The sequence below is a fragment of the Drosophila elegans genome, unplaced genomic scaffold, assembly GCF_018152505.1.
Source record: "Drosophila elegans isolate 14027-0461.03 unplaced genomic scaffold, ASM1815250v1 contig_814, whole genome shotgun sequence".
Taxonomy (NCBI): Eukaryota; Metazoa; Arthropoda; class Insecta; order Diptera; family Drosophilidae; genus Drosophila; species Drosophila elegans.
In genome coordinates this window covers 13,769,741-13,791,898 of record NW_024546167.1, presented here as the reverse complement: position 1 = coordinate 13,791,898, position 22,158 = coordinate 13,769,741, and the positions used below count along the sequence as shown (strand labels likewise).

Sequence of the window (22,158 nt, the reverse complement as noted above, 5' to 3'; positions counted from 1 at the left end):
ATACTGAACTTAGTAAACTTTCGCTCAGTGTATTATTATAACACCCAAACCGATAAATGTTAACCGATAGCGATAGATCCGTTGAGCAACCACACTATGCAACACTGTCAGGCAGCCGAAAACGAATAAGAAGAAGCAACATTACTAGGCATTTTTGATTTGGAATTGGAGAAAAAACAAAAGAATAGTCGGCCATAATTGTGACATTAGCAAATTGCGAGTTCTACAACATGACCAACGCAACGGACATCGGTGCCCACGACGTGGAGATGGAAGTGGATCCCACGGCCGAGACGCTGGCGGATGAGAAGAAGAACCAAGATGTGGCCGCAGTGCAGGAGATTCGTGAGCAGATTCGTCAAATCGAGAAGGGGGTGGCCTCCAAGGAGTCGCGGTGAGTGGTTAGAGCCTTACAACCTACTCTGGAGCTCATGGTTTCAATTTCGCCGACAGCTTCATCCTGCGCGTCCTTCGCAATTTGCCCAACACCCGCCGCAAGTTGAACGGCGTTGTCTTTCGCAATCTGGCACAAAGCATCTATCCAGTTGGTGCGGATCGCGAGGCTGCCGTGGCCCTAATGCCCGCCATGGAGAAGGACGCCACCGAACTGCCCGATGTGCCCAAAAAGCAAGTGGCCAGCAAGGCTCCGATTGCCGAAGTCGATGCCTACTTCTACCTACTCCTGCTGGTCAAGTTGATCGATGCCAGCGATCTGAAGCGCGCCGGAACCTGCGCGGATGCTTTGATGGCCAAGATATCCATCCAGAACCGCCGCACCCTGGACCTGATTGGGGCCAAGTCCTACTTCTACTTCTCGCGCGTGGCGGAGCTTAAGAACTCACTGGAGGGCATCCGCGCCTTCCTGCACGCCCGCCTGCGCACCGCCACGCTGCGCAACGACTTCGAGGGTCAGGCTGTGCTGATCAACTGTCTGCTGCGTAACTATTTGCACTACGCTCTGTACGATCAGGCCGACAAGCTGGTGAAGAAGTCCGTCTATCCGGAATCGGCCAGCAACAATGAGTGGGCCCGCTTCCTGTACTATTTGGGTCGCATCAAGGCCGCCAAACTGGAGTACAGCGATGCCCACAAGCATCTGGTCCAGGCGCTGCGCAAGTCACCGCAGCACGCGGCCATCGGCTTCCGCCAGACGGTGCAAAAGCTGATCATCGTGGTGGAGCTGCTGTTGGGCAACATCCCGGAGCGTGTGGTGTTCCGGCAGGCCGGTCTGCGTCAATCCCTGGGCGCCTACTTCCAGCTCACGCAGGCCGTGCGTCTGGGCAACCTGAAGAGGTTCGGCGACGTGGTTTCGCAGTACGGACCTAAATTCCAGCTAGACCACACGTTCACACTGATCATCCGGCTGCGCCACAACGTGATCAAGACTGCGATCCGCTCCATTGGACTCTCGTACTCGCGCATCTCGCCCCAGGACATTGCCAAGCGGCTGATGCTCGACTCTGCCGAGGATGCCGAATTTATCGTGTCGAAGGCCATACGGGATGGAGTGATCGAGGCCACGCTGGACCCGGCCCAGAACTACATGCGCAGCAAGGAGAGCACCGATATCTACAGCACCCGGGAGCCGCAGCTGGCCTTCCACGAGCGCATCTCGTTCTGCCTGAACCTGCACAACCAGAGCGTGAAGGCCATGCGCTATCCTCCGAAGTCGTACGGCAAGGATTTGGAGAGCGCCGAGGAGCGTCGCGAACGGGAGCAGCAGGACCTCGAGCTGGCCAAGGAGATGGCCGAGGACGATGAGGACGGTTTCTAAACGGCGGCTGCTGCTGCAATTCAATATGTATTTGCATTCATTTTTGATAGAAACATAATCCGCAATTAAATAAGTTACAAAATTATAAGTACTCTAATACTCTGGGATCGGCAAGGTGCTATTTTATTAATTTTGTTGAAGTTTTCGAGACGGAACAAGTTAACAAGAAATATGTATTAAATCTATTTTAAATTTTTAAGAGTAGAGACGTCTGGCAGCCCTGGCGCGCATATATGAAACAGTACGGCTAGCGGTTTATGGACATTTTCTGCTGGTGTATTTCGTCCACCGATGTCAACGGTCACACTGGCGCAAACAACACAAACAGCAGCCACGGTCACACCGAGACAAAGTGGAAGGGAAATAGAAAATTTGATTTTGACAAAAAGTGCACACAATGCAAACGAATTAGAGTGCGTGCACGCTTTGAATGCCCAAATCCGCGAGACGCCCACGCTGACGTAGCAACAATTGTCGCCGGAAAAAGGGAGAGCGCGCGTTGCGAGGAATATCGCGGAAATTGCAGAATTTTTGGCAGCGGCGAGTAGTCTCCCCCGAATAACAGCGGCCCAACGAGAATAGCGGCGAGTGTTTTGCGAAGCAGCGAGTGCCTGGCCAATGTGGTGCAGCCCCCTGCTGCCCGCCGCCCGCGCACCCCCTACCCCGCTAACGCGCAAAATATACGCGACTAGTTGTAGTTGTGGGCAGCAGCCGATCAGCTCGGCCTTTGTGAGCAGATTAGTGGCGAAAAACGCCAGCGAAAAGCCAATTAGCAGTGCCCCGGGTAGCTGGGCCGGTGTCCACTATCCATTGTCCAGGAGCGGAACCCAGCCAGCTTTGGACGATTCCGGCTGTGATGCAGCAGCAGCTGCGACTACTGCTGCCACCTAACGAGATTCTGGACGCCTTTTGCACCCACCACACGTAACTAGAGCACCCACACACACACGCGCGCGCACATACACAAACAGAGCAACGGGAGCGACGGGCCAACGGGCGAACGGGCACACTAGCGTGTGGCCATTGATGCAGTGCAGCCGCCGCTTGCAGGGATTCGGGATCGGTAGGTGAAAGGACTGGGACAAACGATGATTTGCAAACAGGACGTGCTGCTGTGGTTTGAGAAACTCGAGAGCTACAATCGGATCGAAACGATGTACGCCCTGCTCACCGCCTGCCTGCCGTTCGAGCTGCGCTTCCTGGGCACGCTTCTCGAGGAACAGGGTCGGTGCGACTCGGAAACGCTGCGCGGCATGGAGCTGCGGGCTAACAATCCGCACGAGCTGGCCGCCGACATGGTCAACTGCCAAAAGGGCGACCCCACCGACCGGAAGATCCGGCGCAAGATGGCCCTGTATCTGGCGCTGATCCGTGCCTGCAACCGGAACTGCGTCAGTGAGATCTACCGCACGCTGGAATGCTGGGGCGAGTGCGATTTTGGCTGTATCAATGACCAGGACACGCTGCTGGAGCTCCTGTTGGTCTACACAATGGCGGCCATCCACCCGGTGTTCTCCATGGAGGAGCAGAAGAAGATCTTCGGCATACTGGCCAAGATCAAGGAGAACAAGCTGGTGGCCGAGCGGTTTGCACCGCAGATGCAGACACAGTCGCAGACGCCGACGCCGACGCCAGCACCCCATCATCCGCACCCGCCGTCCCCACACGACCTGATCCTGCAGCAGCAGCAGCAGCCACCACATGTGATCCACCAGATGCCGGGGCCACAGCAGCCGCCACCACACCCGCAGCATCCGCAGGTGGTGCAGATGGTACAGACGCCGCAGGGCAACATCCCCATGATCTTTCCCCAGCACTTTCCCAAGGTGAGTAGTCAAGCATAATCCAATCGCGGGCAGACTAAGCTCATTCCTTTATCATTTCGTTTCAGCTAATACCCAGCGCTGATGGAACGCACCAGATCAGTGTCGACGGCATGGCGCATCTGATGCAGCCGAATATCACCATTCCAACGGACACGAGTGCCATCATCGGTCACCAGAACACTGGGTGGACGATGCGCCACTACGTCCCACAACCGCCCCACCAACAGCCCGCTCTGCAGCAGCAGCAACAGCAGCAGCAGCCGCAGAGTCTGGACCATCAAGTGCCACCGGCCAGCTCGCCCATGCTGAGCCAGCAGTCCTCGCCCTCGAGCAGCCGGACCACCAGTCCCCAGCGGGACCGGTCCCTGATCAACGTTCCACTGCAGGCGCAGCAGCAGCCGCAGCAGCAGGCGCATCAGCAGCCGATGAGGAACATGTCGCAGCGACTGGCGGGGCAAAAGACTGCGCGACGTCCTTCGGCGGAGACAACGCCGCCGCCAACCTCGATTGGCGGCGAGCAGCAGCACGATGTAATTATCAGACCACTAAAAAAGTAGCGCATTGTAAGACGTAGCTTTTCCGATGAATAATTTACTGCGTAATTTGTATCGTTCGGAAGTGAATTAGAATACATAGCAAATTTATAGTCTTACATGAAGCAATCTATATTATTTTGCACTTACTTGTATTTTATTTATTTAGTTAGTTAACTTTTAGTTCTGCATAAGTATTTTATCAATTCCATTGTCTTCAGAGAATGCTCAGCGCTGAATAACACTAACAACATATTACATATTATTCATTGCAGGGTATTAACGAAGGCGGAAGCAGCAATTCGAGTGGAACCAGCCTGCACAGCCTCATCCGCAATGGTTTCCCGCGGCCAGGACACCACCATCGAGTCAAGGCAAACGCATTCATACCACAGCACCAGCAGCAGCAGCAGCAGCACTTTCAGAACCCCAACTACAACATGAACGTTATGATGCAGAGTATGAATATAAACGACGATGGCAGCAGTTCGATGATGGGCATGAACTCCAACAAAAGTGCGGCCACCACAGGCAGTGAATCGGGCAGCTCGAATGGATCCTGCGGCGACCTGTCGCCCTCGGAAACGCCGACGCCTACGCACCTCTCATTGCCACTGCACACTGCGGTGGATGCGGGCATGGGCATGCTCACCACGGTGCCGCCCGTCACCCTGGGCAACTACCAGCCAAAGCAGCATCACCTCAGCTACAAGCAGCAGCAGCAGCAGCTGAACTTGCAGCACCGGCTAAACGGACGCAATGGGATGGATAAGAGCTACCAGCAAGTCTATACGACGGGAACGCCGAGCATTGTCAGTGATGCGCAGACCATCAGCAGCGGCAGCCTGCAGCAGCAACAACAACAACAGCAGCAGCAGCAGCAGCAGACGCTGCTCATCAGCCAATCGCCGGTGAGCACGCCGACGACAACAGTGCTCCTGCAGCCGCAACAACCGCCGCCCACAGCCTACAATGCGAGCTATCCATATCACCAGCGAGGACCCCCGCCGCCCCAGCAGACGATATTCCAGGCGCACAGTGCGCCGCCGCCGCAGACGGTACGCGGTGGCCTCCGCTATCCGATTGTTCCGCCGCACAACGGCGAGTTCCTCTACCCGGCCTTCCACACGAGCCTGGCCTTCCTGTCGATGCCGGCGGGCGGCACTCCGGCGGCGGGGACGCCGCCGCAGCTGCAGAGCACGGCGGCCGTGGTCAGCACGAACGCGGTGACCGTGCAGACGGTGCCAGCGCCGCAACAGCAGCAGCAGGTTCCCAGCACGACGCCGTACAGTGCGCTCACCGTCTGCCCCATAACGGGAGCGGGCGGCGGGGGGAACGGACAGAAGGTGATCTCCTGCTACAACTGCGGATCGCAGACGCACAGCGGACGGGAGTGCCAGGAGGCGTCCATGGAGGATGTGACGCGAAGCGCCAGCTACAAACTGGACTACTCGGAGACGAGCATGGATGCGAACTCTGCGGGCGATCACCACAAGGATGTGAGCGGCATGCAGATCAATGCGGCGACGACTGCGGGGACGGTGACCAGTACGGGGAAATAATACGGAGGGTCCATATATTGACGTACATATATGGAAATATAATTACTGCTATATATTAATGATTATGCATAATCCTAACCTACTTATACGAATTACCATTTATTATGATTGTGTAGTGCGGAAATCAAATTTCTCGCCTTTGCCACGTCTCTTAGTTCGGTAAGCCTCTCAATTCGCGTTAATTCGATTTGAAGATCGGCGGCAGGCGGCTGCCTAAGTCTTGACAAACCTTATCCGTAAATAAGATTGATTTAGATGCGCCCTGTCCTGCCACAGAATACACACTACACACTACATACTACACCCCCACAAATCAGAACTACACACACACACACACATAGTCGATAACGAATTTTAGTCATATGTCACTCTTAATATTTCTAATGTTTAGTTTAATGTACAACAGCAATAAGTAATTATCCTAATCCGCGTTCCGTACACTCACTCTCACGGGCAGATGTTGCCCACAAGCCGCGATCGAATTAAGCTAAAGAACCATTACGTAAGCCGCAACGCGACCACGGAAGGCATAACCAAACCGTAAACGTATCGAAGGAGATGAAGTTAACTTTAGGAGAACAGAATACAGAAATCAGAATACAGAAATCAGAAAACAAAACACAGAACACAAAACGTAGCATACGGAATACCTAGCAAATATATAAAAATTGATTATGTGTATAAACAAACGAGCGTAGCAGCACAATGTGCATAGTTAACCGACTTCTTATTCCAACTTAACCTTCTGATTTTCTCACCAAGCGTAATCTAGTTACTCCTTCATCTATTTATTTGCTGCTCCTTTGTTTAAACATGTATTTTAGCAATGTTTTTTTTTTTGTACTTTATATGAATACCTACATACTTATATACATATATATATATAAATATATATATATATATATTTATAAATATTATTATTATTTTAAAGCAAACAATCGTATATGATACACTCTTATGTGGATAGGGCGTACATTATTGCTAAGCACTCTGTCTAATTATTATTATTTTATGTACTCACAACTTGACCCCCGATCGTGTGGGCAACTGTATATGTATGAACTGGCCAAGTTATAGAGAATAACCGTTAAGGTCACGCCAAAAGCCGCCCACGGTTGACCACAAAATACAATTGCCTGCCCTTAGTTTCTTATGTATAGACGTTGTTAAAATTTTGTAAAGTCAGCAGACGAACTGCAAGATAATGAGAGGAGAAGCAAATGATTTACATGAAATACACACTTTTCTGAGTTTGCTGCTAATGCGTAGGCATGACAAACAATTATTATATTTCATTGAAATAATAAAAACAAATTGTTTCTAAAATTCGTGTAAAAACACAAAGCTAAAAATCCAAACTGCCTTTATTTCTTACGCTTCTGTCTAAAACGTTTTCAGCCCATCTTCGGCACTCAAATCGCTAAGCAGGTGGCCAGATATGCAGCAAAATGGAAAGAGATCTGCTGGTGCTCTTAACGTGGATTGCTGAAATGCACCCTCGTTAAATTGCCAACTCCTCTCTGTGCTTCATAAGCAGGTTGTACAGTGACTACCAGCGAAGACAATATATTAAGCTTGATTTTGAATTAGTTTTGATTATGCCTAGATGGAATTGCATACTTATTTGGGATCTATGAAGCTTAAAACATACTTTACAATATACAAATAAGTAATTTCAACTGAGCGTTGAATGAAATCAAGTACCAAATAAAAAAAGACAAACTTTTTTTCTTTAAAAAATAAAATAATTTTTTCGATTGCTTTAATATTTAGTTACCCATTTAAATTCCACATTTAATCTGTTCGGATAGTCTGTTGAGTTTAATACTATTTTGAATGTTACAAACCCTGATATTCACTGTACTTCCATGTCTTAAACGCAACTCGGATTTGGGCAATACGACCAGAAACCGAAAGACCGAGGTGCCCTCAAGCGTGTCCGTCTTTCTGTAACGGCTCAGAGTCACAGCCGTAGTTATTGTGTTCGTCTTCAGTTGAGCGGTCGCATTTATCGGGTGTGGATCCTACAGTACAATGTAGAAGTATTACCAAATTCACAGAGTGGTTACTTGCCACATCCCGGGAAATCCCTGTAGAAACAACAACTCATAATTGGACAGAATAAGTGATTCTATGAGTTTTTTTTTGAAAACAATAGTGCAGTGCAGTGTATTGCCCCACGAAAACATATGAAATCCGAGGCGATCTTCAGTTGGTGGGTGCTCGTTGATGCATAGCGAAGTTGTAGTCTTACCAACAGCTCGAAATAAAAAAAAAAAAAAACAATAAACCCCCTGGACGGTCGAAACAATGCTCAAAGCCGCGAGGAAGCCAACGGATCCATACAAATCGAAGCTGAAAGTTAATGCCAGCCACAGTGGACCGCATCCACTGCCCGTCGAGCTGGCGAGGAAGAAGAAGGTGGATGTGGATGTGGAGGAGGAGGAGGAGGAGCAGGCCACCACTGGTGGCCAGACATCCCCCCAAAAGCTCAGCCTGAGGGGCAGCCAACTGGGGGGCAGCATTTTGATTGGCAACTACAACGTGAGTTGAGTTGACTCCGGTATCCGGTATCCGGCATACGGCATACGGCATTCGGCATCCAACATCCGGTATTTCGTATCCGGTCGATACCTACCTACATATATATATATGTTTGCAGCATTCAATGTTTTCTCTTTTCGCCGGCAGTACTTGACCCAGCTGGAGGTATGCGAAAACGAAATGGAGGTCTTGGATCTCAGCTCGCTGGCGCAGCTGGAGACGCTCAAGTGCAGCCGGAACAAGCTGATGGAGCTGATCATCAACGCCACCAATCTGCAGACACTCACAGCCGACCATAATTGTAAGTACTGCTCTTTTAATTTTAATATTTTCATATTTCCCGCTGTTTTAAGTGTGTAAAGTAGGTCTGAAATTGCAAAAATAATGGAAATCGTTAGCCACACTATCAAATCTAATTTGCATAAACATAACTATCTCTGCAGAAACGGTTTTTTATTGGTGCTTATGAAAAGGAAAGCACCATATACACATTTAAACCTTGTTAACTAATGGCTTATGTATGTATTGGCATTAGATTTATTTAAATTAAAACATAAAACAATAAACTAATTTTTAAACTCAACAAATACAAACAAATGCTTGCGTTAAATAAAATAGCATTGATTACCACTTTAAGCAATTTATTTTAAACACAAAAAAAAAACAATTTAAGCTATTGGGTATGAAAAATTTCTCAATAAGATTAAGATAAGTGTTTTAAATTAATACCACTAAAGTGTTAAAATAAAACTTGTGTAGCTTAAAAGTGAAACTAAAAAGTATAGGGTCTATATTACTTAGTAATGAATTAATACTTTCAAGACACAAATATTAAAACTTAATATTCACACTTTTTTAAGGTAATTTTTTTGTTGTACAGATAAGTAATATTAAAGAATGCAATTTTTTCAGTTTTTATATATATATATATAATTTTTTATTTTTATTATGTATTATATTTTATTAAATGAGCTTCTGCCACTTTTTTGATATACATTACAAAATAATGGAATTTAAACTGTATGCTGCAAATATGGAATAATGCTATATAAAGGATGTACTTTTAAGTTTTATTAAGTTGTTCCAATAGTAAACATTTAAAGTGATCCTATCCTTTGTACTCTAATTTATTATGTGCTTGGTATTTAAAATTATTAATATGGAAGTAATTTGCACCCATTTAACTCTCAAAATCTTATGTTCCATGTCTGCCAGACCTGCACAACATATCGACAACGAACAGCCATCCGGTGCCGCTGAAGCTGCATCGCATCGACATCTCGCACAACAACTTCGGCGAGCTGCCCAACTGGATCGGAGCATGTGCATCCCTGTCGGTCCTGGAGGCCGCACACAACCGGCTCGGCCAGGTGACGGGACTGCTGCGCAACTACAGGATCAGTCATCTGGTTTCCCTGAATCTGGCCTACAACGAGCTGAAGTATTTGGACCAGTTGCCGGAGGGTTTTGGCAGCATCCGGAGCCTCCAGCTGCAGAGCAATGAGCTGCCGAGTCTGCCGGAGAACTTCTTCGCTGTGACCCATTCGCGGCTGGAAACGCTGAATGCCTCCTGCAACAAGTTGGCCACCTTGCCGCGCTACGAGCAGAACAACCATGCTGCCTTGGTGAATCTCTCGCTGGCGGGGAACCAACTGAACGACAGTATTTTCGAGCCACTGCACAATGCCGCTAGGTTGAGGGTGCTGCATTTGGCCTACAATCGCATTGGTGTCCTGCCCGCCGCCTGTGTCCGCAACTGGCCGGATTTGGAGATCCTGGTCATGTCCGGCAATATGCTGCAGCAACTGCCCGAGGAGGTGGCCACTCTGGGCCAGCTGAGGGTGCTCCGGTGCTGCAACAACCTGCTCCTCTGCACCCCCCAACTGGCCAAGCTGGGCATGCTCAAGGTCCTGGATCTCTCGCACAATCATCTGGATCGGGTCAATCTACTGGCCCTCGTGCCCTCGCGGAACCTCAAGTACCTGGATCTTTCGGGCAACCTGCAGTTGCAGGTGAGACTACGGAATTTATACTCTTACTCTTATACTCTTTCTGCGCGAGTACAATTAATAATATTGATATGAAATGGAAATCACTTTGGTTTATGTTAATTTATTTATGTATATGATATTTTATATAAATTTAATATTTTGAAATATTTATTTTATGTGATTGAGATAATATAATTTATACTTATTTTATTTACAAAATTGTATTTTAAAAACTGTAAGTTTAATAATATGTTCTTTAATCAAATTTAAATGCAAAAGTTAAATTTTCTTAAAGTTAAAATTATTAAGCCAAAAATGGTTAAAAAAATTGTATTTTAAATAATATCAAAGGGATCTTTCCTAATTTTTGTGTGCTTGTGGATTGCAAGCGCAATTTTTCAACGACTATTTAATGCTGAAGAATTCGCGCTTTTTCTTTTATCCATCAGTTGTGAAAATTCCTTTAACGATAGTTTACTAAAAAAATGTTTAATATTATTAAGTATAAAATTATTATATTATTATATTATATTTATTTATTGATTTATTTATTCTAAATAAATTTTTATCCAGGTGGACGAGCAGCAGTTTAAGGTGTGCCAGACCCAGAGCCAGCGCCACTGGAGCCTGATCGATGTGTCGGGCAACAACAGAGCCGCCTTGCCCACAACCACGCTGCGGCAGGTGAATGCCCAAAGGGGTCAGAGCAAGGCGAGTGGACCCTGGACCATGGGCTTTGCGGAGACTCCGGGCTCTGGAGATTGCCGCAAGCTGCTGGTCTGCCAACTCCGGGCAGCCAACTATGGCGGCTCCGACGAAGCCCTCTACGGCATGTTCGAGGCATTGGAGGGACAGGGTCGGGCGGCCCAGGAGATGGCCCATCTAGTGCCCGATCTGATGAGGCAGGAGCAGCTGGTCAAGGACGCGGCGGTCAGGGACTACATGAAGTTCACCCTGCTGGCGGCCCAACAGCAGTGTGGCACGGTGCGCAGTGCCGCCCTCTTCCATCTCACCAGGACACGGGCTCCCTCGAAGGTGAGGCCGCTGAAGAGCAAGCGCTATGTCCTGCGCATGGCCAGCACCGGTCGCCTGGATGCCTATCTGATACGCCGCACCTCCCAACTGCGACTCACCGAATCGGAGACCATCCAAAAGGATCAGAGCCATTCCATGGCAATGCCGGATCCACAGGTTCTTGAGGTGGGTAACTAAGTTTAGGAGGTAAATAAAAAAAAAATAGAAAACATTTTCTAGTTCTAAAGGTATAGAGTCGGACCTAACAAGCAAAAACCTTTATTTTTCAAAAAAAGAAATTCCAATTTAGGACACTTACTTTGCCAATTAAAATACTTTCGGGACAAAATAATAAATATTTGCTTTAGGAAGAAAAGAAAACTATATAAATAGAATAAATAGAATTAAATAAAGTTTAAATTAAGTTCTACAAGCTAATCTGCATTTCGAAGATTTGTCTCCTACTTACAAAAAATAAGCAAATGGGCGAAATAAATAGATGATTAATTTAAATGCACAACATTTTTTTCCTCTAAAAGTTTCTTTTAAGTAGTTCAATTATTTGATGTTGGAAAATATTAATTTCTATCGGATTAAGAGTTTTTAGCTTCAGCAATTTGACCTAATTGTAAAATGAAACTTAATGCAATCAATCCTAGAAAATTATTTTAAAAATTGTTGCTTTCCAAAATGAATACTATTTTAACTTAATTAAATGTCCAAGAATAAAAACTAGTGAAAGGATTTTACCTACAGATTACTAATCCGAAATTTTAGGAAATCGTGGTTACAAAAAAACATAATAATCATTGCTAATCATTATAATCATTTATTCATTTTGATGTGTTCCTTGTTCCAGCTGACCCTAAGCAACGATGACGAGTACCTGGTGGTGGGCAATGCCCAGCTGTGGTCCGTGATGGACATCGATCGTGCGGCCCGAGAGATTCGGAAGGAGGAGAATGCCCTGCTGGCGGCCAAGCGACTGGTGGACATTGCGCAGAGTTTTGCGGCGGCGGAGAATCTCAGCGTGATTGTGGTGCGATTCCGGCACCTGGGCACCGACGTGGACCACCTCATCCGGGAGCTGAAGCAGAGTGTGCGCAGGAAGCCCCAGCCGGTGCCGCCGCCCTTGTCCAGTGGGTCCGTGTGCAAGCGGACCTGCTGCGATCGGAGCAATGCCTGTCGCCACCGGGCCATCGAACAGGAGCCGCTGGCAGGACGATCCTCGCCCAGTGGCCAGAGCGATCGGGATCTGCTGGCCAAGGACAGCAAGGACAGCAAGGACACCAAGGACAATGACAAGGACAACGACAACAAGGACGATGAGTTTGTGCTGGCCCATGCCCGCGTCCTGCAGGAGGAGCAGCAGCTAGAGATGCTGGACGAAACGGAGTCGGTGCTGTCCGAGGAGCAGTTCAAGTGCTGGGAGTACATGCTGGAGCAGAACACCCAGCTGCTGTTCGACAAGGAGCTGAACACCATTTCCAAGTCCTTCACGAAGCAGCGGTCCGTGCCGAATGCCATCGTGGCAGCCTCTCACCTGCCGGATCGCAATGACTTCACCTCGAATCTGATGCGCAGTGTCACCAACAAGTTCATCTCGACCAGCACCCCACAGTTGCCCCAGCCGCTGGGCTGCTCCACTCCGAGTTCCGTGCCCCTGGGATCGTATCATCAGGTGAATCAGCCGATTCCGGGTCATTTTGGCAGTGCCCTCACCTTCCAGCAGGCACAGAGCTACGGCTACGGCTACAATCTGTTCGATCCCAAGCCGCGCAAGATTGGAGCCGGAAGCAGCGTGAAGCGATCCGGAGGACCAAACTCCGCCTACTTTGGTTCCCTTCAGCGTCTCATGCCCTACAACTTCGAGTACGACTTTGCCGTGACCCAGGAGCGGGAGAGGAACATCCTGGACGAGGAGGAGCACGACGATGATGAGTTCAACGAGCAGGAGAGTCGCATGCGAAAGTACTGGGGAGTGGCCACCACGGAACTCTAGCCTTCGCCAGTGCGTTTACTATAAGTTCAAATGTATTATTTTAATTAGAACTGCTAATCGAAGTCAAGGTTTATTGACAATCTTTAGAATACATTTAAATATACATTCATATAAAAACCTATTCAGTAAAATTATTATTATTCATGAAATTTACTTTTCGATTATAAACTTTTTTTGTTTTAATTAGTAGTTGATAATAAATGTTGTATAAAGTAATAATAAAAGCAATACATTTTATTTTATTCCCACTGTCTTAAATTTTATACGATAGTCAATTTCCCCGCTAAAAATATTATCTTTCTTATAAACGATGCACATTTCAATAATTAATTAATTAATGATATTATTGATGTTCTTGAATTAGTAATAATACAAATTTAAATTTTCTTTAAATCCCTCCTTTTGAAATTTCATACCAAAAAGCCGTTATTGACTTTCACAAAAAACCCACTATTAAAAATCGATGGCCATGTTATCGATAGCTCCTCACGTGGTGTATGCCGATAGGCAGTTTCCCCGGCATAGTTATTCCTCCACGTTTGGCGATTGTTTATGTTTATTTACCATTAATTAACGATGCACCTGCCGCAACAAAGGCCGCACCACGACATCGCCGCACTCTTCGCGGAAGCGCAACCGGATTTCCTACGGATTTCCGCTCCGATGGTGCGCTACAGCAAGCTGGAATTCCGGCGACTTGTGCGCCTCAATGGAGTGCAACTCGCCTTCACGCCCATGATGATCTCGGACTCCATTAACAACAGCGAGAAAGCCCGCCAAAATGAGTTCTCCACGGGGGCGGATGACCAGCCGGTGATTGCCCAGTTTGCCGCCAAGGATCCGGCGGAATTTGTGACCTCCGCCCAGCTTATCTATCCGTATGTGGACGGCATCGATCTGAACTGCGGCTGTCCGCAGAGCTGGGCCATGGCCAAGGGCTATGGATGCGGTATGCTGCGCCAGCCGGAGCTAGTGCGTCAGGTGGTGCAGCAGGTGAGACGCACTCTGCCCTCGGACTTCAGTGTTTCGGTCAAGATGCGTCTCCTGGGCGGCGAGGAGTCCCTGCAGCGAACCATTGAATTGGCCCGCCAGTTGGAGCATGCGGGCGTCACCTTCCTCACTCTCCACGGTCGGACGCCAGCCCAGAAGCACTCGAAGGACACGCTGGACATCCCGGCCATGGCGGAGGTGCGTCAGTCCCTGCAAATCCCCCTGATAGTCAACGGCAATGTGGAAAGTTACAAGGATGCCTGCGAAATGCATGAGAAGACAGGAGCTGCTGGTGTGATGGCTGCCCGTGGACTGCTTGCCAATCCGGCACTGTTCAATAGCGCCTATCCGGAGGCTAGGAGCACGCCGCTGGAATGTGTGCAGCAGTGGTTGGACATTGCGGCTGCTGCCGGGGATAACCTGCTGTTCCAGTGCTTCCACCACCACCTCACCTTCATGTACAGCGCCCAAATGAAACGAGATCTGCGCGTCCAGTTCAACAGTTTGGGAAGCAAAGAGCAGGTGGTGCAGTTCCTCAAGGAACACTACAACCTGCAGTACGACGAGGACAACCCCACGCCGGCTGACTATACGAATTGCACGTACACCCACTTCACGCCGCCCAAACATGCCCGCCACATTGCCGCCGAGTCGGATGAGCAGGCCTGGAGTGCGAAGAGCGATGGCAAGTTCTTTACGGAGTTCCGGGCCCACCAGTTGACGGGCACTGGCGGGGAAGATCTGGAACTGGGCGGTCTCTTTGGCGACGAGTAGTGAATTGTTGTATAAATCTATTCTTAGCTATGTAGGTCTAAAGGTTGTACAAAATAAATAAATATTTCTTAATATATTTAGCTTTGCTTTGATATACATATAATACTTTGCTTGAAATTACAGTAATAAAACCAATAATTTCGGTAAATAACCATAAACAGTCGGGATAGCTAGACAATTCATTTTAAATATTAAAAAATAAATATTGTTTCCACTTTTTCATGTACTGGTATACATATGCATGCATAAACAAATAATAAAAAAAAAACAAGGTATCAGTTTAGATGACTAATATCACCTCTTGAATTTAACAAACTTGTTCTTTATTATTTTTTTTACTGTTTAAAAGCTTATGATAAATGAACAAAAATCAAGATCCTCAAAAATTTAAAATAGTGGGCATAATGCGATAGCCACTCGTTGGCTATAAAATAAAATAGGGAACACAGGTAAATGTATGGTATATTTGAAAAATGAAAATGATATAAAAAGTATTTTATATCGATTAATATAACGTCTGAATATTTATCGATAGCACCGCGGTCAGACCTGGTGCCACCACTAGGCCAGCTGGTGTATACATTCGAAACTGCCGAAAACAAGCGAGAAAATGCGACGCCGCGAACTGCAGACCATCCAGCTGAAGCTGTCCGATCTCAAGGAGTACGAGCAGGCCAAGATGGAGCGTCTGAGGAGTCGGCAGCAGTTACTTACCCCCCGGACGCCCACGCCCCCTCCGACAGCGAGGTGCTGCCGGCGACCTCCGGTAGCGTTCCGGCGGTTCTCCTGGCCACCAGCGGCAACGAACCGAACGAGGAGACCGAGGAGGCCGCCAAGTCGGAGCCCACCACCAAGCCCAGCACATCCTCCGCCTAGGATCTGGAGCTGCATTACCAGAGTAAGTTCATATACATATATTATCGTTTACATGGTATAATCGTCCGCCCGGCTGCTGCTGCTGCTGTTGTTGTTGTTCTGGAAACGAACCGTCTCGAAGCCGTCGACAAGGATTTCGCGATCCTCGGTCTGCTGCCGGTCCCGCAGCCATTGCTCCCGCACGGGCACATAGCGCCGCAGTCCGGGCAATTTCCGCCAGCAGCGTCGCTTGTAGAGCACCCAAACTAGCGATGCACTGCAGCCGGATAGGAAGCAAATCAGGAATATGCTAATGCCGCGGGCGTGCGACGTTGTCGCGGGCACCTCTGAGATTTCCGGGGCCAGTTCCTTGGCCGCCCGGCTGTGGGCCACCAGCCGTTGCTCCTCCTCGCTGCAATGGCCAATGGCGATGTAGGGCGTCATCGCATCCCCGGCCAGGGAATGAACTCGCACAGCGCACTGGGTGAAGGTGATATTTATCTGCTGGACAAACACATTGCCGGCACTCTTGTGCTGCTGCCTGGTGACACAGCCGACGTGGCTCTGGCTGAAGTTGTTGCGATAATGGACCACAAAGTTGGTCACCAAACCGTTGGGATTCTGGGGCTCTTGGAAGCGGAGGATGTACTTTTGCGTCTCCGGAACGTGGCAGGCATTCAGCTGGGCGAGCAGATCAGCGCCCATGGTGTAGTTTGTGCGCGCATAGAGCGTTGTGTGACTGCTGCAGCCCAGTTGGTTGCAGGCCTGCAGCCGGAGGTCATATTGGCGATAGCGATGCAGCGATTTGAGCTCATACTCCGTGGTGTTTCCGGGCAGCCGGAGCTGCGGCAGCGTAGCCTCCGCCAGCGCCTGTCTGCGGCACTGTTTGCGATCGTCCAGCGTGCAGCGGTACTGCTCCCGCATGTCCGCTACGAAGCGAGAGTCGTCCAGTTGCTCCGCCCGCGCGGCACAGCAGTCGTCGTAGTCCTCGAAGGCCAGCCACTGGGCGCCGACCGTGTCCTGCCACATGTACGCCGGCTCGTGGCAGTAGTTCCGCTGATCGATATACGCCCGATCGTCGGCCAGTTCGAAGACCGTCAGCAGGAAGCTGTCGTGGTCGCGACTGGCCATCCGCACACTCAGCGAACTATCCGTCTTCCTGGCCAGCTCCAGCAGCGGTGGCTGCGGAATGTCCCGCTCCGTCTGCACGTAGGTCAGTTCACTACGCGCATCCTGAGCCACGTCATCGCCGAAAGTTCGCAGCAGGCAGGCGTATCGTGTGTTCGGTTGCAGATCGTCCAACTCGAGCAGATAGTGGGTGCCATTCTCGATCAGATTGTCGGGGAAGAGCAGCCGGCGCCTCCAGTTTATGCGTGTGCACACCGGCGCCTCCAGTTCGCTCTCCTCGTGGTACAGCTTTCCCGGCATCAATGGTCGGTGGATCAGTTCAAGCCTCTGGCTTGTCTGGCTCTTCAGCCAGCTTAGCTTCACAGTCCGATGGGTTCGTTTCTGAAAATGTTTAGATTATATTCAAATCTCTGTGTTTATCGCGTACGAAGTTGTTGTAAATTACCAGCACAAACAGCTGCAGCTTTGAGGGACTGCACTGCACCTCCTGGTCGTTGGTCTGCAGGGAGTCCAGGGCCCTGTGGTGGGTCACACTGTTCTGGAACTCGCGCATCCTTCTGTTGCACAGCTTGTTGTTGCGATGCATGAACATGCCGCCCTCCATGAACTCCAGGTGCGGCGAGGGCTTCCACAGCTCGGCCAGCTGCTTGTTGTCATAGAGTATGAATGAGTGGTGACGATTCTCTAACGGATCACCGTACACACGCTCCAGATTGCTGAGGAAATTCAAGCTTCTCAGCTGGGACGAGCTGTGAAACAAACGGGGAAATACCTTGAAGTGTCATGAGGAAACCAAGTGATTTGATGCCCACCGAAAGACTTTGAGATGGCCCCGAATCTCGCGAATGCTGGTGAAGCTCTGACTAAGCAGCGTCTCGTTCACCTTGTTGCGAATTGTGATGACCAGGCTGCCGTTGAAGATCTGGCAGCCACGCAACTTCTCGGCATCGGCCAGGTTGTAAATGGTGAAGGTATTCCCAGGATACTCTGGAGTGCAAAAGCTAACACAAGCCTCATCCCGGGCACACGGCACACACTCGGACTGGTTGTCCTTCTTGTAGCCACTGGGACAGAAGGCTACGCACTGCGACCCCGAGATAACGAAGCCATGCTTATTCACACACTCATCCTTGGTGTAACACCGCTGGAAATGCTCCAGCACGTACCTGTAGTTATAGTAGTTGAAAATAGAGAGCCGGACATATATATATATATATATCAGCAAGTTTACACTCACTTGTTCTTCGGACAGCTTTTCACACAAACTCCGGCGTCGCTGAGTCCTCGGCAGACTGCGCAGTCAGCAGCGGATGTGGAGTTATTCTCGCAGCCGCCCAAACACTCCTCATGACAGGTGTTAATGTTGCTAAAATGATTCAGTGCATTTTTAACTTAATTCCAAAAGATATTTATTCCACTTATTTAATTCCATCACTATGCTATAGAGTTTCTGATAATTACCTTTGCATAAAGATTTGAAAGCTTATAACTTAAATATTAAATATATATATACATATATATATATATATATTTAAGTCTCCAAAAAGAATTATTATTGATTTAATTTTTTTTTTAAAAATCATTGCTTTTGAGCAAAAATTAAAACTCCAAAAGAATATATTTATATGAATTAAAACTTTTTTGCTTTTCAAATTTATTTAAAAATTGCTCTCCAAAATCTTTAAAATTTTCTTTAGAAATTCATGTTAAGTAAATATTAAACCCAAATTAATTTTAATTTTTACTTACGCCTTCGGGTTAACAACATTTTCGTTTAGGGATCGCTGGCAGTAAATGTTTGACCAGCAGTAGGAGGAAGAACATCCCTTGCACACGGGAGTGCTGCAGTTCTTGGCAGCCATTATGATGTGGTTTTCGCCTCTGCTGAGGGTGAGCAGATCCCAATTAACCCGGTCGATGTTGCAGAGCTTCGGGCAGTTCCCGATGTAGACTTGGCCGCGTTGTATGGCCACCAATTGGGGGAAGGCCAACTGAAAGTTAAAGGGTTCAATAAGTGCCTTACATAAGCTTCGATTGCAAATAAGAAAATAACTATAATAGCATACATATATAAAAAATGGTCTCATATATTTTATAACTTTACAATCTCTCTTTACATAAGTTTACTATCTTTTTGATATGTTTAACCAAAAAAAAAAGATTATTTTGTATTGAAAAGCTTGAGAATTTACTAAACGCTTTCGGGAGATAATGTCTTTGCTGTTGTTTACAGTGGTCAATAAAGTATATTTATATTTTATATTCTTGTAAATAGGATCGAAATGTTTAATAAGTAGCATAATGATTTGATTTTCGGCACTCACCTGTTGGAGGTCGTACATGCTGGTCACGCCGAGGGCATAGTTGAGGAACAGGCGCCGTCCCCGGATGACGGTCAGGTTGGGGAACATCTTCGTGATGTTAACCAGGCCCCGCACCTCGGTGAAGATCATGAACTCGGTGATCTCGGTGAGGAGTGGGAAGCTGTAGTCCGAGAAGTTGCAGTGCTGTTCGCTGGTGATCAATGTGATCATCACGTAGCCGGTGACCACGGTGCAGTTGTCCAGCAGATGCATCTTCCGGCACTCGTTGCGGATGTCGATGCTGGTGCATTCGTGCTCCGATTTTGATTCGACACTAGGTGCATATATCGCCAACAACATGAGGCTAAGGCCCAGCAACATGTTGCTGGACGGCATGTTGCCAAGCTGGGACTTCAAAACTGTTCTGAACTCTATTTTTCGTTTTTCCTCTTTAGCTTTTTGTACCGGCAACGATGTCGCCCCAACATATTGCGTTGCTTCCGCCGTACTTATGTTTTTTCGATCCGAACCGATCCGATCCGCTTACAGTTATATAGCACTCCTAATTAGCGCCCTGACCCTCTGGCCATCTGATTAGCCCCGATATTTATGACTTGAGCGCTTTTCTCGCGGCTTTTTCACCTCTTTCGCGCTATCGGGGGCGAAAAATCACACACGAAGGGCTGTTGCCTTTTGTTTTACTTCTTCGCTAATTATTTTGCTTTACCGTCTAGAGCTTAAGCGTAAACAAATACTTTTTATCACACAAGCACAATACGCACGTTTAAAACAATTTCTTCTTCGATCGTATTTGTTTATTGTTTATTTTATTGTATTTTTGTATTAACATTAGGCTGGTCTCGTGGAGGGCAAACGTCTGCTCTTCTGTTTTTTTGATCGCTTTTGGCACATATTCATATCATATCGCGGGAGTTGCCATATATTTAGATCATCTGGCTGATAGAGAGATCGATGATTGTGCCATACAATCTGTTGGCAAATATCTAATTTCAAAACCCAAACGGCCGCGTGTATGATTTTAACATGCCCAAAAATAAGTATTTAAAAAGAAATTCGGTGAAGTCATAAAACAAGAATGCATAAAATCTTCAGAGAATAAACGTTTATGAAGGCAGCTTTATTATAAGAGTGTTTAAGTGTTTTGGTTTTTAGTCTATACACTGTACCACAATGAGTCATCGGTCAAATTTAATTGTTATTATATTCCTTTTCTTAGTACCAAAAATAAAGGTTAAATTAGTATCAATTTCAAACATTAACACGTTTTTTTTTTGGCTACTTAATATAATTTAATAAAAAACTTAAACGTTTGCAAACATTGTTTTTAAACAATTTATTTTTGGAACCTAGCTGTTTTAGTAAAATTAAGTGAAATAAAGCAACATCGACAGCATAGTAAGCTTATAATCTTTAAGTATATAAATCTAATTAAAAAAAAAAAATTTCAATTTTTATTTGCGTTTTCTTGTTTTAGCTAGAATTAATTATCAGTTTTATTAAGCTGACTTTTTACTGCCAGAGTATATAGTATACGATTATATAGAAATACAAATTAAATGTATTTTCTTGTTTTTAATTTCAGCGGATTTTTAACACCTTGATCGTCACTACCTCAATGGATGGATAAAGCACCTTAGTTTTACAAATAACATATTTTAGAATCTTCACCGTCTAGTTAATTTAGGTGGTAGTTCACTACTATGCATTAAGTGTATTTAATTGGGCACTATAACTAATTAGTGCCAAACAGCCAGACTGTTAAATATAAGAAATAACTCAAACAAATAACAAATAGAATATTTCAAGATTTCATTATTGAGCGATTTCAGCTGACCACACACACACACACACAAACACACACGGCGGTATGCAATTAAAATGTTTGAACAATCTTCAAAGAATATTTTCGCCCGGTGCAGATTCGAAATTGGGAAAGAGCACGCCGACCGACGATGTTCACCTCGCGACGATCGATTGCCGACTGGCCGACTGGCCGTCTGTGGACCTCGTCCGCCTGTGGAGAGCAAACCAATTGATTTTCCATTTAGTGTCTTCTGCCACCAGCCTCCGCCGACCCTGGGATCTCGCCGATCGCCAGATACACTGCCTGCACACCTACGGTCTGTGTGTCGATCTCGATCGTAAATTGATTAAGCGATCGTTTGATTTCAGCAGGCATGTGAACCAGTTAATTTGTCATCTGTCAGCCGTTGCGCTTACGCAACAGCAATTTAACAAGAAATGAAAGTAATGCGATTCGCTTGCGGGTTTCTCCCAGTGCAGCCATTCGATTTTTATGGGACGGCAGCTCCTGCCAAACCACCAGCTGATCCCAGTGGCTCATCGAAACAGCTGACTCCAATTAGCCACATGGCACCGACTCACTGGCTTACCGGTACCGGCATCGTCATCGCCATCGCCATTGGCATTGGCATTGGCATTGGCATTGGATTCTTCCTTCCACACGCACATTGACATGGACATGGACAACTTGAAGTCAAGTCAGGAGAATTCCCATTCAGTATCCGAAGCGATTAAGTTTAACGAGCCGGCAATAAGAAGTTTTAGAGAGCATTGGAATACACACAAAACAAAAGGCATCTCAATATTTAATTTAGTTTGTATTCACAATGTTTTATCATCAAAACAAAACGTGGCCTAATAATTATAATTAATACTTTGAACACTTTTATATGTTAAATATTTTATAGATTCCATATATATACTCCAAAATATCTGGTTGATTTCTGAACCACATACATTTTTCTTTCTGTGCATTGAATATCAAGATCTGTGGAGAACTTGGTACACACTTATGGTTGAAAACTATTTTAATGATAT

General features: G+C 47.0%; 6 protein-coding genes across 7 annotated transcripts; 5 read left to right on the top strand and 1 right to left on the bottom strand.

Moving 5' to 3' along the window:
• The first annotated feature begins 105 nt into the window (after window positions 1-105).
• LOC108138887 (probable 26S proteasome non-ATPase regulatory subunit 3) lies at window positions 106-1,859 on the top strand. Its single transcript, XM_017261419.2, has 2 exons — window positions 106-394; window positions 454-1,859. Exons 1-2 carry the CDS (start codon window positions 231-233, stop codon window positions 1,772-1,774), a joined length of 1,485 nt encoding a protein of 494 aa, XP_017116908.1. The 5' UTR covers window positions 106-230; the 3' UTR covers window positions 1,775-1,859.
• Window positions 1,860-2,076: 217 nt separating this feature from the next.
• On the top strand, window positions 2,077-6,840 carry LOC108138886 (RNA polymerase II degradation factor 1). Its single transcript, XM_017261418.2, has 3 exons — window positions 2,077-3,600; window positions 3,666-4,130; window positions 4,409-6,840. The coding sequence occupies exons 1-3, from the start codon at window positions 2,863-2,865 to the stop codon at window positions 5,693-5,695; spliced, it is 2,490 nt and encodes an 829-aa protein (XP_017116907.1). The 5' UTR covers window positions 2,077-2,862; the 3' UTR covers window positions 5,696-6,840.
• An 857-nt stretch (window positions 6,841-7,697) lies between these two features.
• On the top strand, window positions 7,698-13,249 carry LOC108138690 (protein phosphatase PHLPP-like protein). The gene is made up of 5 exons (XM_017261037.2): window positions 7,698-8,239; window positions 8,387-8,540; window positions 9,455-10,251; window positions 10,804-11,430; window positions 12,104-13,249. Exons 1-5 carry the CDS (start codon window positions 8,006-8,008, stop codon window positions 13,244-13,246), a joined length of 2,955 nt encoding a protein of 984 aa, XP_017116526.1. The 5' UTR covers window positions 7,698-8,005; the 3' UTR covers window positions 13,247-13,249.
• A 502-nt stretch (window positions 13,250-13,751) lies between these two features.
• Window positions 13,752-15,086, top strand: LOC108138645 (tRNA-dihydrouridine(20a/20b) synthase [NAD(P)+]-like). The gene has a single exon (XM_017260985.2). The coding sequence runs from the start codon at window positions 13,823-13,825 to the stop codon at window positions 15,008-15,010; it is 1,188 nt and encodes a 395-aa protein (XP_017116474.1). The 5' UTR covers window positions 13,752-13,822; the 3' UTR covers window positions 15,011-15,086.
• Window positions 15,087-15,550: 464 nt separating this feature from the next.
• LOC108138897 lies at window positions 15,551-22,074 on the top strand. The gene is given in 3 exon segments (XM_017261435.2): window positions 15,551-15,744; window positions 15,747-15,908; window positions 20,900-22,074. Coding segments are annotated over 2 exon segments (264 nt in total). The 5' UTR covers window positions 15,551-15,620; the 3' UTR covers window positions 15,887-15,908; window positions 20,900-22,074.
• On the bottom strand, window positions 15,910-21,036 carry LOC108138895 (insulin receptor). 2 transcript variants are annotated; one of them, XM_017261433.2, is made up of 7 exons: window positions 20,929-21,036; window positions 19,318-20,253; window positions 18,743-18,984; window positions 18,231-18,359; window positions 17,806-18,159; window positions 17,439-17,742; window positions 15,910-17,374 (listed from the first exon to the last, which is right to left on the bottom strand). In XM_017261433.2, exons 2-7 carry the CDS (start codon window positions 19,690-19,692, stop codon window positions 15,935-15,937), a joined length of 2,844 nt encoding a protein of 947 aa, XP_017116922.1. In that variant the 5' UTR covers window positions 19,693-20,253; window positions 20,929-21,036; the 3' UTR covers window positions 15,910-15,934. The 2 variants fall into 2 exon arrangements, with proteins under 2 accessions (XP_017116922.1, XP_041566245.1); XM_041710311.1 differs by having other exon boundaries at window positions 19,318-20,300; window positions 20,929-21,032.
• Window positions 22,075-22,158: the final 84 nt, after the last annotated feature.

What these genes read in the sequence shown, in the direction of transcription:
- LOC108138887 (XM_017261419.2), top strand. Translation starts at nt 231, where the DNA reads ATGACCAACGCAACGGACATCGGTGCCCACGACGTGGAGATGGAAGTG. An exon ending in GTGGCCTCCAAGGAGTCGCG is followed by an intron (nt 395 to 453) that starts GTGAGTGGTTAG and finishes TTTCGCCGACAG; the next exon opens with CTTCATCCTGCGCGTCCTTC.
- LOC108138886 (XM_017261418.2), top strand. Translation starts at nt 2,863, where the DNA reads ATGATTTGCAAACAGGACGTGCTGCTGTGGTTTGAGAAACTCGAGAGC. An exon ending in TTCCCCAGCACTTTCCCAAG is followed by an intron (nt 3,601 to 3,665) that starts GTGAGTAGTCAA and finishes ATTTCGTTTCAG; the next exon opens with CTAATACCCAGCGCTGATGG. An exon ending in GCGGCGAGCAGCAGCACGAT is followed by an intron (nt 4,131 to 4,408) that starts GTAATTATCAGA and finishes TATTCATTGCAG; the next exon opens with GGTATTAACGAAGGCGGAAG.
- LOC108138690 (XM_017261037.2), top strand. Translation starts at nt 8,006, where the DNA reads ATGCTCAAAGCCGCGAGGAAGCCAACGGATCCATACAAATCGAAGCTG. An exon ending in ACTCACAGCCGACCATAATT is followed by an intron (nt 8,541 to 9,454) that starts GTAAGTACTGCT and finishes CATGTCTGCCAG; the next exon opens with ACCTGCACAACATATCGACA. An exon ending in CGGGCAACCTGCAGTTGCAG is followed by an intron (nt 10,252 to 10,803) that starts GTGAGACTACGG and finishes ATTTTTATCCAG; the next exon opens with GTGGACGAGCAGCAGTTTAA.
- LOC108138645 (XM_017260985.2), top strand. Translation starts at nt 13,823, where the DNA reads ATGCACCTGCCGCAACAAAGGCCGCACCACGACATCGCCGCACTCTTC.
- LOC108138895 (XM_017261433.2), bottom strand. Translation starts at nt 19,692, where the DNA reads ATGCCGTCCAGCAACATGTTGCTGGGCCTTAGCCTCATGTTGTTGGCG. An exon ending in AAAAGCTGTCCGAAGAACAA is followed by an intron (nt 18,160 to 18,230) that starts GTGAGTGTAAAC and finishes CTATAACTACAG; the next exon opens with GTACGTGCTGGAGCATTTCC. An exon ending in GGCCATCTCAAAGTCTTTCG is followed by an intron (nt 17,743 to 17,805) that starts GTGGGCATCAAA and finishes TTTGTTTCACAG; the next exon opens with CTCGTCCCAGCTGAGAAGCT.